The sequence below is a fragment of the Myotis davidii genome, unplaced genomic scaffold (assembly GCF_000327345.1).
Source record: "Myotis davidii unplaced genomic scaffold, ASM32734v1 scaffold1047, whole genome shotgun sequence".
In the NCBI taxonomy this organism is placed as follows: Eukaryota; Metazoa; Chordata; class Mammalia; order Chiroptera; family Vespertilionidae; genus Myotis; species Myotis davidii.
The window spans coordinates 290,450-304,832 of record NW_006298367.1 but is presented as its reverse complement, the minus strand read 5'-3'; the positions used below and the strand labels follow the sequence as shown (position 1 = coordinate 304,832).

General features: G+C 59.2%; 3 protein-coding genes across 6 annotated transcripts in view; 2 read left to right on the top strand and 1 right to left on the bottom strand.

Annotated features, from left to right (window-relative positions):
* Positions 1-3,742, top strand: part of SETD1A (SET domain containing 1A) — a 21,382-nt gene extending 17,640 nt beyond the window's left edge. Inside the window, 6 exon segments of the mRNA XM_006774098.2 lie at positions 5-98; positions 548-720; positions 810-920; positions 1,095-1,214; positions 2,710-2,847; positions 2,920-3,742. Coding sequence (XP_006774161.2) covers positions 5-98; positions 548-720; positions 810-920; positions 1,095-1,214; positions 2,710-2,847; positions 2,920-3,093 — 810 coding nt within the window. The 3' untranslated portion in view covers positions 3,094-3,742.
* Positions 3,012-7,390, top strand: HSD3B7 (hydroxy-delta-5-steroid dehydrogenase, 3 beta- and steroid delta-isomerase 7). 4 transcript variants are annotated; one of them, XM_015570681.1, is made up of 8 exons: positions 3,024-3,094; positions 4,106-4,108; positions 4,705-4,873; positions 5,078-5,233; positions 5,523-5,631; positions 5,706-5,805; positions 5,921-6,083; positions 6,393-7,390. In XM_015570681.1, the coding sequence occupies exons 3-8, from the start codon at positions 4,708-4,710 to the stop codon at positions 6,806-6,808; spliced, it is 1,110 nt and encodes a 369-aa protein (XP_015426167.1). In that variant the 5' UTR covers positions 3,024-3,094; positions 4,106-4,108; positions 4,705-4,707; the 3' UTR covers positions 6,809-7,390. The 4 variants fall into 4 exon arrangements, with proteins under 4 accessions (XP_015426166.1, XP_015426167.1, XP_006774139.1 ...); XM_015570680.1 differs by lacking the exon at positions 4,106-4,108 and having other exon boundaries at positions 3,012-3,094; XM_006774076.2 differs by lacking the exons at positions 3,024-3,094; positions 4,106-4,108 and adding an exon at positions 4,121-4,356.
* Positions 7,391-7,493: 103 nt separating this feature from the next.
* Positions 7,494-14,383, bottom strand: part of STX1B (syntaxin 1B) — a 22,039-nt gene continuing 15,149 nt past the window's right edge. Inside the window, exons 6-10 of the mRNA XM_006774075.2 lie at positions 14,011-14,119; positions 13,753-13,826; positions 11,285-11,422; positions 11,075-11,185; positions 7,494-10,819 (exon numbers count right to left, since the gene is read on the bottom strand). Coding sequence (XP_006774138.1) covers positions 10,739-10,819; positions 11,075-11,185; positions 11,285-11,422; positions 13,753-13,826; positions 14,011-14,119 — 513 coding nt within the window. The 3' untranslated portion in view covers positions 7,494-10,738. The remainder of the gene's footprint in view (positions 10,820-11,074; positions 11,186-11,284; positions 11,423-13,752; positions 13,827-14,010; positions 14,120-14,383) is intronic.

Sequence of the window (14,383 nt, the reverse complement as noted above, 5' to 3'; positions counted from 1 at the left end):
GGAGGACATGGGCTACCTGCGCCTCATGTATGAGCAGCTGCTGCAGCAGACGAGCGGGGCCGACTGGCTGAACGACACCCACTGGGTCCACCACACTGATATCCTGAGCGGGGCGGCCTTCCCAGGGCCAGAGGAGAGGCTGGGAGCGGGGCGGCCTTCCCAGGGCCGGAGAGGCCTGGAGCGGGGCGGGCTTTTCCGAGGGCACTCGGGGGCAGTGTTCCCTTCAGATGCCTTCTAGTGTCTGCGCTCCTCTTCCTCCCTGTCCACTTCTTTTCGCCACCGACCTTCGGCCTGGGTCCTCCTCCTCTGGCTACCTGGGTGTTTTCTCTCTGCCTCCTGCCTCTTGTCTGCCTCCCAGAATTTTTCTGGCAGAAAAGGTGGCCTAAGACTTATTTCTCTCATCTTTCTATCCTCATACCAAGTATGCTCGGGGCTCCAACCAAGGTCAGTTACCCTCTCCTTGGGCTGGGACTGGAGGGACAGGGGAGTGGGGCCCCAGGGATCTGGCCAGTGCGGAGCCCATTCTCTTCCTTAACACACCCCGCACTCACCAACCTGAGCACCCCCAGACGCAAGCGGCGGCCCCAGGACGGGCCCCGGGAGCACCAGACGGGCTCGGCCCGCAGCGAAGGCTACTACCCCATCAGCAAGAAGGAGAAGGACAGGTACCGGGACGTGTGCCCTGTCTCAGCCCGGCAGCTGGAAGGGGCGGACACTCAGGTGAGCCCTGCCCTGGCACATGGCCCTCCGGCACCCTCTTCCCGTTGCTGCTCCCGGCACTTACCTCCTCCTCCGTCCGGCCCTCGCAGGGGACTAACCGTGTGCTTTCCGAGCGCCGGTCTGAGCAGCGGCGGCTGCTGAGTGCCATTGGCACCTCCGCCATCATGGACAGTGACCTGCTGAAGCTAAACCAGCTCAAGGTGAGGGGCAGGGGCTCCAGCAGGAGAGAGACTCAGTGGAAGGGCAGCATCCTGGGGTCCCCTCGGGTGCGGAGGGGTGAGTGGCTAGAGCACCCTCCCTGCCTGGAGAGCTGCAGGGAAGCCAGGGGACAGGTGGAGGGGGCACCCAGCAGCCGTCTGCCTTCTGCCCTCTAGTTCCGAAAGAAGAAGCTCCGATTCGGCCGGAGCCGCATCCATGAGTGGGGTCTGTTTGCCATGGAGCCCATCGCAGCTGATGAGATGGTCATTGAGTATGTGGGTCAGAACATCCGCCAGGTGAGGAGCCCCCCACCCAGCTCCCAGCCCACCGGCACCCTGGGATGCTGACATGAGACCCAGCCAACTCTCTGGACAAAGCCCCACGTACCCTCCTGCCCAAGGCTTAGCCATTGACACCACTTCCTCCCTCCCTCCCTCCCTCCCGTTCTAGTAATGGGCACTAGTAAAGCAGTAAACTAGATGTTAATGATGCAGCAAGAGCCAAGGCTAATAGTATCTCTCCCTTTAAGGACCTCAGTTTAGTGGGGAAGACAGGCATTGAACAAGTAACTCCAATAAAAGATGGTGTTTGCTTGTTACAAAAGGGGAAGTTCGGAGGGACTGGGTGGTTGGAACACAGTGATGTTTACACCGGGAGCCTAAAGGATGTTGAACTCCCCGGGCGCAGGTGAGGGAGGCACAGGAGGGCGCTGTGGCTGATGGGAGAAGCTTGGGTCGGGCAGGGACCTACAGCAGGAGGGCAGGGAGGCCAGGCTCCCAGAAGTTAGGAGCCACGCGAATGAGTTTGGCCGATGGTAAGAGAGGAGGAGAGCTGCTGTGAAGTGTTAAACAGGAGAGGGCTTGGGAGGCTGTGTGCTCCCTCTGGCTGCAGTGTGAAGAGAGAACTAGAGGCGGCAGTGCAGTGGGAGTGGGGCTGTTGCAGAGATCCCAGTCAAAGGTGGGTTCCTGGGCTACGCTGTGGCAGCCAAGGTAGCAGGAGTCTGTGGGTCCAAGGTAGCTGGCAAGACAGGCAACCACGTTGGCTCTACAGAGTGAGAGCAAGGGGGGCGGTGAGGCCATTTCTCAGGGCGCTGCCTCTAACAGCTGGGAGCAGGAAGGGCTGCCGGTGAGGAGGAGGAGCAGATGTGTGATTCAGATGAGTTCCGATCGGAGCTTCTAGAGGAGGCACCAGCAGCTCCCCTGAGGTGGCTCTGGCTGCAGAGGGAAGTTGGGGAGGAGTCCCGCACCGAGCCAGCCGCCGAAGCCCTGGGAGAGCTCACCCAAGGGAAGGGCGTGGAGGTTGTGGCGCCCGTTTTCTGGGAAATAGCAGTTGCTCCTCCTGCAAGAATCGGTCCTAATGTGGACAACCAGCAGCAGCCAGTGGGAGCCCTTTTTGGAGAGAGGGTCCTGGGAGGAGAGATGAGTAGAATTCAGTCCGTGAAATGACCACTCGTCTTGGGAAGTGCCACAGCCCCACGGTAGACTGGGGGCCAGGCAGATACTCCAGGAGCAGCCAGTGGCTTCTTCTGCCCAGTGCCCAATGCCCATGTCCCTGGGTCCTCTTGGGTGGCTGATAATGGCAGTGAAGGTGTAGGGTTGGCCACTAGAGGGAGGGCTCCTGGAAGCAAAGTCAGGAGTGTCCCCAGGTTGGGTTAGTGGGAGCCGGAGAGAGAGCTACAGACCCAGGACAGGTCATTGTGGCCCAGGATGGCAGCTGAGAGACTGCAGACCCCCAGTCACAGAGGCGACCCCCCGAGGGGCAGTCCCTGACCGCCGCACCCCATCCTACCAGATGGTGGCCGATATGAGGGAGAAGCGCTATGCGCAGGAGGGCATCGGCAGCAGCTACCTGTTCCGGGTGGACCACGACACCATCATCGATGCTACCAAGTGTGGCAACCTGGCGAGGTTCATCAACCACTGCTGCACGGTGCGCTGGGGCCTGGCCAGGGCGGTGGGGTCCAAGCAGAGGGCACCCAGCTCACTCTGCTCCCTCCTGCAGCCCAACTGCTATGCCAAGGTGATCACCATCGAGTCCCAGAAGAAGATCGTGATTTACTCCAAGCAGCCCATCGGCGTGGACGAGGAGATCACCTACGACTACAAGTTTCCGCTGGAGGACAACAAGATCCCGTGTCTGTGCGGCACCGAGAGCTGCCGGGGCTCCCTCAACTGAGGTGGGCAGACGGGCGCCCACCCCCCCTATTTATTCCCCTTGGTGCCCTGAGCTCCCAGCACCCCAGCCTTAGTGGGCTCAGGAGGGCCCACATGCCCCCATCTCTGAATATGGAGTTGGGCCCCTGAGCCCTGCAAGGGAGCCTCAGTCCCTTAAGGCAGTGTCTGCCTCCCCTGTCACCCCTGCCGCCCACCCCCTAATTTTTTTCTTTGCGGAGAAGAAGCTGTAAATGTTCTGTAGCTGCCAGAGCTGTTTCCTGTGGAAACCTGGGGTGCCAGCCTGTACAGATCCTGTTCTCGGGGCTGCACAGCCCTCTTGCTTTGTGTTAATGGGGACTTCCCTTCTGTGCCCTGCGTGCACCCCTCCCCAGTTCAGGGGTCTCTAGGGGCAGTGGCCATGTTCTCCCCCTGGGGAGGGGGGCCCTGTGCCTCCCAGTCCTGGGGACTCCGTGCCTGGAACCCTGCCTCATCTTCTGTTCCTGCCAGACCCTGTGGGTCACCCTTCTACCCTGGTGTCTAAGCTCTGGTTGGGCCAGGCCAGGATGGCGGGGGGAGCGGGCCGGTCCTGTTGGGCTGGATTGTACATATGTTAATAGCAAAGACCCAATGCCACATTTTTATAATTGTGATTAAACTTTATTGTACAAAAAGTGCTTGGTCAGTATCTTTGGGAGAGTAGGGTGGGATGGGGGTTGAGGACAGGGTGGGGCAAGTGAAGAGGGAGAAATGGGTGGCCTGGGGTTGGGGTGGGTAGAGGGGCTATGGGGCAAGAACCCAGACCCGCAGACAGCCACCATTGCTCTGGGCCACCTGATAGGCTGGCACAGCCCCTAGAAATCCCCCAGCAAGGCCAGCCAGACCTGGCCAAGGTCAGGCCTCCCTTCCCAGAACCACAGCTGCTGCTGGGCTGGCCTCCTGGGAAATCCAGTATGAGGCAAGGACTGACACCATGCAGGAGTGAGGTCACTCTGCCTATTCCATCCCTTCCCCCAAGCCCCTCAGTGCCCATCCAGCAGGTTTTGGCTTTCCCGACCCTCTTCCCCAAGTTCTTGGCTGGAACCGGATGCCAGTGGAGCGCAGTGGCCACCAGGGGGGGCCCTGTGGCAAGAGAGTAGGAGAGGAGGGGTGGAGGCTGGGCTGGTCTGTTCCTGGAATGGCCAGGAGGGAGGAGCAAGCGGAAGGGGACAACCATTTATCGCTGGCCGGAAACGAGAGAAGACCAGCTCTGGTGGCTAGTTTGGGCACCCTGGGACTGTGGCTGCAGGTAGGCAGAGCTGATGTCCGAGGTCCCCTTCCCTAGCCCCAGCCCTGCCCACCTTCCTCTCCTCTTCCTCCTTCCCTCCCTCCCTCCCCCACTGTTTTTATCCCAGAACCTCCCCTCCACCTCAAACACTGAGTCCTTCCTGCAAGCCCTCACCATATCTCAGTAACCAGTTAGCAGGGTCAGAGGGCAGGTGGCCTGACTGCTCACCCACTAGGAACAGTTGTGGCCCCCGGTCACTGCTCCAGTCCACTAGGCTAGAGGCCCCTTCAAGGAATAACCAGTGGGCTGCTGGTGCGGGGGCAGGTCTCACACGGCAGGCAGCTCAGGTGAACCGGGGTCTCTCCTTAGGACATGGCAGACTCGGCACAGGCCCAGAAGCTGGTATACCTGGTCACAGGTGGCTGTGGCTTCCTGGGGGAGCATGTGGTCCGAATGCTGCTGCAGCAGGAACCCCGGCTCCGTGAGCTGCGGATCTTTGACCTGCACCTGGGTCCCTGGCTGGAGGAGCTGAAGACAGGTGATGGTGGAGGGGCGCTGGGGGGAGGGTGTGGACTCCCTTCGCTGTGGTGGAAAGGGTGATGCCTGTTTGTGTTCTCCAGTGCGCAGGAATGGGGTGAGTGAGTCACACTGGAAACATGTGGCTCCCAGGGGTGTGGGCTGAACCAAACAGCTGATGTGGGCTCAGCTCTGACGTTGCCTCTGGCTGCTCTCCCCCTACCAGGGCCAGTGCAGGTGACTGCCATCCAGGGGGATGTGACCCAGGCCCACGAGGTGGCAGCGGCTGTGGCTGGAGCCCATGTGGTCATCCACACAGCCGGGCTGGTGGACGTGTTTGGGAAGGCCAGTCCTGAGACCATCCATGAGGTCAACGTGCAGGGTGAGATCTCCCCCCGCCGTTCTAATAATGCACGTAATACGGGCCCATGGCCTGATCGTAACTGTGTGTCCCTCCCCCCGCTCTGACCTTGACCTCTGTGATTCTCCTGCGTCAAACAGTCCTGTGTGCACTCCTGTCCCTGTGATAGAAGGCCAGCCCTCGCCAACCTGTGTGGCTTTCCTGGGCCCGGGGAAGGAAGCCACACGCCTTCGTCCAGATTGGGGATGGGAAGGGGAAAGGTACAGGGAGGGAGGAAGCTTCAGTTTGGACACACACCCCGCCTCCCCAGGCACGAAGAATGTGATTGAGGCTTGTGTGCAGACTGGAACACAGTTCCTGGTGTACACGAGCAGCATGGAAGTTGTGGGGCCCAACATCAAAGGCCACCCTTTCTACAGGTGAGCTGGGGTCCCCCCCAATACCTTCAGAGCCCATCTCCCCTCAGCATTAAGAGTCTTCTCCCCCCCACTAGGGGCAATGAGGACACCCCCTACGAAGCTGTGCACAGACATCCCTATCCTTCCAGCAAGGCCCGAGCGGAGCAGCTGGTCCTGGCAGCCAATGGGAGGAAGGTGAGGGGAGGAGCTGCAGAGCCACGGCCGGCTGGGCCCCTCCCTGCTATTTCCAGCTTGAGGAGGGCAGGCCGCTGGGTCCTAGGTCTCAGCAGTGCCTACCTTTGGTTGCCAGGTCCGTGGGGGGCTGCCCTTGGTGACATGTGCTCTGCGTCCCACCGGCATCTATGGTGAAGGCCACCAGATCCTGAGGGACATCTATCACCAGGGCCTGCGCCTGGGAGGCCGGCTCTTCCGGGCCATCCCAGCCTCTGTGGAGCACGGACGGGTCTATGTGGGTGAGGCCCGGGCCAGGCAGGGGGGAAGCTAAGAACCTGCATGGTTCTGGGAGGGGTGCCGTGTGTACCCTGCAGAGAAAAGAACAGCCTGTACATGGGCCAGGGTGGACGGGGAGGTGTGGCCACAGGGAAACAGTATCCTTGCAAGTTGGGAAGGCAGACACAACAGTCATAGGCGGAGGGAGAGGCGGGGGCAGCATCTACATGGGCCCAAAGAGGAGGTGGCTGGTGTGTGGGCTGGCCCGGGACAGCAGCAGCTACACGATCACAGGACACTCAGGGGCATGCCCTCCCCTCTCCCTCTGGCAGGCAACGTGGCCTGGATGCATGTGCTGGTGGCGCGGGAGCTACAGCAGCGACCGGCATTGATGGGTGGCCAGGTGTACTTCTGCTATGACAAGTCACCCTATAAGAGCTACGAGGACTTCAATATGGAGTTCCTGGGCCCCTGTGGACTACAGCTGGTGGGCACCCGCCCGCTGTTGCCCTACTGGCTACTGATGCTTCTGGCTGCCCTCAATGCCCTGCTGCAGTGGCTGCTGCGGCCGCTTCTGCTCTATGCGCCCCTGCTCAACCCGTACACCTTGGCTATGGCCAACACCACCTTCACCGTCAGCACTAACAAGGCTCAACGCCATTTTGGCTACGAGCCCCTGTTCTCCTGGGAGGAGAGCCGGACCCGCACCATCCGCTGGATGCAGGCCATGGACAGTGCGGCCCAGTGACAGTGGAGCTGGGCCGGAGCTCAGCGTAGCACATCCATCCAGGCCCCGATGGAGCGGGAAGGCTGCACTCTAGGGCTGGCGGGTCCGGAGCCAGACCGGCTGTCCTGGAGCCCCCATGCTAAGCCATGAGCACTGCGTCCGTGTCCTGCTGCCTCTCAGTTCTAGGGCAGGATGTCTTCGCTCGCACCCCAGGCCTGCTGTCTGGTTGGCGAGGTTCTGATTCCCTGATGTTCTCCCTGCATCCCGTTGGCTTTTCCAGCGGGAAGTGAGTACAAGTTCCACCGGCCTCCTGCCGCCCAAGCAGGACCCTCGGGCCTGGGCTCAGAACGAAGAGTCTTTCTGGCTCCTCCCACCACCTCTGTCCCTCCGGGAGGGTCATAGCCCCATTATTGTAAAACATGTATCACCTTAAGGTGGTTATCTTTTCATTCTCCTCAGTGAAAGCTGAGGAAATCTATATTTTCACTTCTTCCCACCCCGGTACCCAAATGTAGGCCCTGCAATATTGTGAGGTCTCTGCCTGAGGTTGCCCCAGAAACTCTGTGCCTGCCCATGCCCTGGATTAAAACTCCTTTATCTACATCCGTGTCCAGTGCCTGCCCAGCTCCCTGGCCTGCCTCCCCGTGCCGCCCCTCCCCGCGGCGCCCGTCCCATTGGGGACAGAAGGAAGTGAGCACGCAGCACGCCCGCTGTTGGATTGGTTGCTATTTCTCCCGTTCCACGGGGCCCAACCCGGCCCAGGGTGGGGGTAGGGGGCTCTGGGGACAGGACATGCAGGGCTGGGGAGAGGGCAGAATTTTCCTGTGTTTGATCCATTTGCAACTTGGTCACCAATAGAGAGAAATGGGTCTCTGAGGGCGAACAGGAGAGGGCGGCCTGGCTCTGGGCCCCCAGCCAGGCCCCTAGAGTCCTGTCCCCTCTGGAGAGGCGAGGGAAAGTGCTCTAGAAACCAAAGGAGAAACAGAGGGGGCGGGCTCATGTCAGCAAACACAGCTACATCACGTGACACGCCAGCGACACGGAAACACACGCCAACGCACACGGCTGCACAGCGGGCAGGGGGCAGGTGGGGTGGAAGGGAGCCGGGGGCCACCATCTTGTCCTTTGCGGGGCAGGCTGGGGGGCAGGGTGAATGCATAGAACACATCATGTACACACGCTCAAGGCGTGGCATGAGCGTGCATCGACCCACAGGCACATGGGATGGACACGCGCAGTGTGCTTTGTGAGAGGCAGAGCTAGGGCGAAAGGGGGAAGGGAAAGGGAAGCGGTGAGCCCTGGCCAGGCCCGGGACCACCCACGGGCACACATGGTTGTAGGTGTGGAGGGTGGGCAGCACACACGCCTCCAAGACCACGTAAAAGACATCCCCCCAGACAACACTCCAGAACACACGGGACACAGCAGCCAACACGCAGACACATCATGTGAGGCTGGGACTTGTGGAGGCTGGGGCACAGCAGACCTCGGGGTCCTCCGGTCTGACGCTGGGATGGGCAGCTGTGGGCCTAACACACTCGAGGAGGCAGCTGACAGGCTCCAGCCCTGGCTCCAGCCTCCTGGCGGCCCCAGGCTGTGGGAGTGCGGGGAAACGGGAAACACCTGGGCGGAAGGGTGTGCTGGCCAGGCAACCGGAAGGAAAGGGGGAGGCGGGGGAGTGCTAGGGTCCTCTCTGACATCCCCAAAGAAGGGAAAAGGGAGCGGGAGGGCTGCCGGCAGACACAGGGCCACTTCCTGTCCTGCAGAAGGGCATTCTGGGAATGCAGTCAGGCGCCCCTCTTCAGGACAGCACAGCTCGGGGTTTACACCGATTGGCCACACACAAGCAGAGCCCAAACAGCCAGGCAGGGAAGGGCTGGCATGGGGGTCGGAGGGTATGTGTCCCAGGTCACATCTGCATTGTCTCACACACACACACACACACACACACACACACACACACACGCTTCACATAAAGTGGAATCCTGGGAAATGATCTGCACACAGCCCTGAGTCCTTTGTCCTGTGCACATGGATGCCCACCCCGAGGGCAGGGCACATCCTGTCCTTGTGTGTTCAGTCCTGTATTTGTGGGTCCGTGTTCCTCAGCCACGGAGTGCGGGGGCTTCTGACATTGTCCTGGCTCATGCACCTCCCACCAGCCACCAAACGCACGAGCCCATGAGCATGTGTCGCCTACACAAGGGAGGAGCAGGCCCTCTCCGCACCATCAGAAACCCGGGCCTGTGCCCACCCTCAGTCTCACCCTGGCTGGGGAGCAGCGATGGCAGACATTTCAGCAAAGGTGTCCGGGGATGGATCCCGGGACTTAGCCCATCCCGAGTGGCTGCTGCCACACTGGCCACTCCAGTGCACCTGCGACAAACAGCTCCCCAAACCAAGGCCCCTGAGACGAAGCCCAGAGCATCAAACGGGGCGAGGGAGACCCATATTCTGAGATAAGTGTGCGGAAGGCAGGGATGCGCTCATTCCCTAGCTGTCTGGGGTGACTCTCCACACTGGCCTTGTCACTGATGTCCTCACGCTGTCCCTTCAGGAGGCATACATGTGCAAATGGGCGCCATGCCCATGGTAGCATGCACGTGTGCTCCAGTGTGGTGCTGTGTGCCTGGGTGTGGTCACCTCCACGAGGCCTCCTGAGCCTGGGCATGAGTGAGCACACGTGTCCCAGCCCTCACGGGTGCAGGCCTGTCCTCTGGCCGGGACACAGAGGAAGAGAAGCGCCCGGCTGTGTGTCAGGGGCTCTGGCGCCTGGCAGGGCAGGATGTGCCAGTTGCACAACGTTGATGTTGCAGCGTGTGGCCATGACCAGATGCTGGCAGCAGCTCCGGGGAGAGAGGGAGGGGTAAATCAATGTTCATAGACAAGCCTGGATGGGGCGCGAGACCTTAAAGAGAAGCGTGTGCGCATATATAAACGGGACAAACACCGTGGAGCAAGCCTCCGTGCCAGTGCACACACACACGCTCACACGGACCGTCCAAACAGCGTCCTGTGCCCGCCCAGCTGTGTCCGGGGGCAGCACAGATGCTCTGTCTGGGGAGACCTGCCAGCACTTCAGGCAGATCCTGAGACACACACAGTTCTCGCATCACCTGCTGGGAAATGCACATGTATATACAAGCCAAGCGAGGTTATTTATACGTGTACGCTTCCACTCATGTTGGCTCAACTCCAAGGCTCACAACACACACACACACACACACACACACACACACACACACACTCACACTTTCCCACGGGACCCAGGCCTGGGGTGACTAAACCAGGAAGATTTGCTCCACATCTCAGTGGGGCTCCTGCCATGGCCCGTGAACTTGGGCCTACCTGGATCCTCTGGGAAGGACCATCTGCACACGCACAACCTGCCCGTTTATAGCAGGTGTGGGGGCGGGGGTGTCAGTGGAAGAAGTACTATTGCATTAGATTCAAACACTCCAACACAAAATTCCATGTACACAAATTCTGTGTCCACAGATCTGTGGACACACACACCTATTCACAGAAGACAGAGCAGGGCTTGGTGGCTGCTGTGTGATCCCGGCCACGTCTACACAACAACCGAGCGAAGGGGAACGCTAAGACGACACACAGACAAGGTGGGGGCAAGAAGGGTGCTGTGGTGCTTCTACACACACCTGTGAACGCACACACACAGGCTGGGGTGTCCACTCGTCTCGAGCACGTGCCGGCGGCATGCATGTTGGTGTGCATGTGTAATCACGCCTGCTGCTATTTATGTGGGGGGAGGGTCCATGGTGCAGTGAGGTCCAGGGACTCCAGGGTCTGATGGGGGGGTGGGGTAAGGAGAGGGCTGCCTGGGTCTGTCTTGGGGGTGAGCCTGGAGCAGGGGATGGAGTGAAAGGGGTCGTGGGGGTATTGCTCCCAATGTGGTGGGGGAAGGGTCTGGGGGAGGTAGGGGTGGTGGGCCTACAAGCCCAGCGTCCCCCCAATGGATGACGCCAAGACCACCCCCAGCACCACACAGCAAATGATGATCATGATTTTCTTCTGCAGGCAGAAAGGGCAATGGGACAGGAGGAGGCGAGAGGGGCAGTTTAAGAGAAAGAGAAACAGACAGAAAGATGGGGGGAGGGTGTGAGGGAAAAGAAGAGGGGAGAGAAAACAGAAAAACCAAGAGGTCAGAGCCAGAGATATGGCCTTCCAGAGAATTTCATCACTTGCCTCAGCCCTGGCCAGAGCCCCGCCCCACCCCGCCCCCCAGCTCCAGTCCACCTGCCCACAGGCCCTGCCCGCCCCGCTCACCCTCCGGGCCTTGCTCTGATATCTCACGGCTTTCTTCGTGTCAGACACAGCTCGCTCCACGTAGTCCACGGAATGTTCCACGTTGTATTCAATTCGGTCAATCATCTCGCCCTGCAGAGGGTATGTGCATGGGGAGGCGTGGGCTGGGCTGGAAGAGGGAACCGGGGAGGGGGGCGGCTTCCACATGGGGTGGCAGGGCAGAGGCCGTACCTGGCTTTCCACGAGCATGGCCATGTCTACAAACATGTCGTGCAGCTCGCGGATGCTGGTTTCCAGTTTGATGATCTCGTTGTGCCTCGTCTCGATCTCATTCAGCGCCTGCTTCGTCATCTGGGAGTCCATTTTGATCTGGGGGGAGGGTGGGGGGGAGCGAATGCTGAAGACCACCCTTCACTCCCGTAACAGCCCAGAGCCTGCAGCCAGAGCACTGGGTCCAACCCGAGCTGTCATTCACTAGCTGCAACCCCGGGCAAATGATCTAACCTCCCCGGGCCTCAGTTTCCCCACCTAGAAAACGTGGATAACAATCGTGCCCACCTCATGGTCGCTGTGAAGATGAGAGGAGTAATATGTGTACATTGGTAAGAACAGTGCCTGGCATACAGGAAGCACTGAAGACAAGTTTGTTAAATTACAAGAACTAACACTTGCCCCCAGCCCTCCCCCTTAGCCCCGGGCCGCCTCTATCACACACACCACAGACGCTCTGGGAAGGGAGACAGAGGTCCAAGACCCCACCAGTATCCGGGCCCCTGTCTGGTCAAAGGAAGATAGAGAAATGGAAGAAGACACAGAAGAAAGGGGTGGGGGAGAGGGGAGAATAGCAAGCAGAGGAGGCCCAGGGGAGAAGGCAGGGTGCCCACAAGCCCCTGGAGACTATGACATGAGAAGGGGAGACACAATGAAGGGGTGCACTGGCGCTTCAAGAGTCGGTGGAAGAGAGACTCCAACCCACAGACGCCCGGCCTGAGCCAGGCCGCCCCCTTCTCAGAGATTCACTGTTTAGACCACATCGAGCCTCTCCTCTGCTCTGAAACCTGCCAGGCTCCCTATCCATAGGGTCCTCACCTGTATCTTTTTAAAAAACATTTTTTTATTGATTTCAGAGAGGAAGGGAAAGGGACAGAGAGATAGGGACATCAATGATGAGAGAGAATCATTGATCGGCTGCCTCCTGCACACCTCCTACTGGGGATCAAGCCTGAAACCGGGGCATGTGCCCTTGACTGGAATCGAACCCAGGACCCTTCAGTCTGCAGGCCGAGGCTCTATCCACTGAGCCAAACCAGCTAGAGCCACACCTTTCTCTTAGCAGTCAAGGCCCCGGCTCCTTTTCTACCCTCATCTCCTGCTATCCAACAGGAGCCAGAATCATCCAATGGCTGTTTGGCAAGTGGTCCACTCTCCCTGACTTTGTCCAGTCTGTTCCTCAACCATAAAATTTTCGTTGCTACTTCATAACTGTAATTTTGCTACTGTTATGAATAAAATATAAATATCTGATATGCAGGATGTATTTTCATTGTTACAAATTGAACGTAATTAAAGCACAGTGATTAATCACAAAAGCAATATGTAATTATATATGTGTTTTCCGATGCCTTAGGCGACCCCTGTGAAAAGGTCGTTCGACCCCCAAAGGGGTCGCGACACAGGTTGGAGACCCACAGGTTGAGAACCGCTGGTCTAGAGTATCCTTTGCCCCCTGTCCAAAAGCTCCTTGTCTCTTAAGGCTCAGCTCAATGCCACTTCCCAGGAAGCCTTCCCTGGCTGTAGAAGTCAGCTATCATAGCGCCTGTCTGCATCTTGCACAGCCCTCAAGGAGACGTCAACCTCCCTGCACTGGCTGGTTAACTGGCAGGGCTCAGCTCTGCCTTCTTAGGACCACTCACCAGCTTCCCTCCGTCCTCAGACAGACAGACAGCCTAGCAGAGCTGTCTGAGAGCTCCAGGCTAGTTGCCCACAATCTATTTGCTTGAAGCTAATTTAACAAAGGCCAGTTATCTAAGGAACAAAATGCTAGAAAGTCCCTGAACATACTTTAATCTGGTCTAGGGGCCTTACATAGAGCCATTCCACCACCAGAAGCATAAATAGACAGAACTGGCAGGCCAGGGTAAAATCCAAAAGAGAAAGAAGAACTACAGCTGGGGGAAGCCCATCCATTCACATACAAGATGACAAGGGCAGGACGGTGTGCAAAACTAAAACAGGGTTTTTTAGAAATTTTCAAAAGGCAGGCACATTAGTCATTGGGTGAAAGAGCCTGCGAGTAGGGCGTTCTGCATCTTAGCACCGAAGAGTCCGCTCTGCGCTTCCACCGTGGATTCCAATACTGGCTCTGCCCCCAGCTGTGTGACCTCACCTAGTTACTTAACCTCTTGGGCACCATTTCCTCCCCCGTGAAATGTGGCTCCCTCAGAGGGCTGTGGTGAGGACCGAATGAGGTTAGTAGGTAAATGTGAATGTGTAAAGTGCTTAAAACAGCGCCTGGCGCACTACTGTTTGCCGTTTTATGGGGGTGCCTTCCTGCTCTGCTCCCATGGGATTCCCCAGCTCCAGACCCAGGCCTTGCGATGCCAGCTATTCCAGGTGGACTTAGGCCCTTCAGTCTAACCTACGTTTGGGGAGGAGGTGCAACTGCTTTACAGAACAGACCCACCCCCGCCCGCGCTCACATCGTCAGTGAAGATGGCCAACTTCCCGCTCTCCAGCATGTCTTCCAGCTCTTCGTTGGTTGTGGTCCTTCCGGCTGTGGGGAGGAAGGACTCCATGCTCAGGGCCTGGGCCAGCCTGCGCTGAGGCGGTGGGATGGGGCAGGGACCGGGGACACCACCCTTCCCTGGGGCCCTGGGCCAGGCGCCCCTCCACCGAGAGGAAGGGCCTGGAAGGAGGCTTGGGCAGGCCTGGGGAGTCTGGAGGGGAGGCGCACGCACTGATCTCCAGCTGCCGCTGGATCCTGTCCTTGCAGCGGTCCCTGTACTTGGACTGGGTCGCGTTATATTCGGTCATTACTTCCACGAACTTCCGGGAGAGTGTAGAATGCTGGAGTGGGGGTACACACATCAGGAGGCAGGGAGCAGAGACCAAGGGGGAGCCGTTAGTGCACAGGTGGAGTGGAGAGGAGGGGTGATCACGCCCCACCCCAATCCCTCACCAGAGCACAGTCCCCTGCCGCTTGTCTCCCTATCTTACACCCAAACCAGGGGGCAGGGCATTTTAGGATGTGACCCGAACCCGCGCTCGGCTGTAGCCCCGCCCTCCGCTGTAGCCCCGCCCTCCGCCTTAGCCCCGCCCCCACCAGCATGA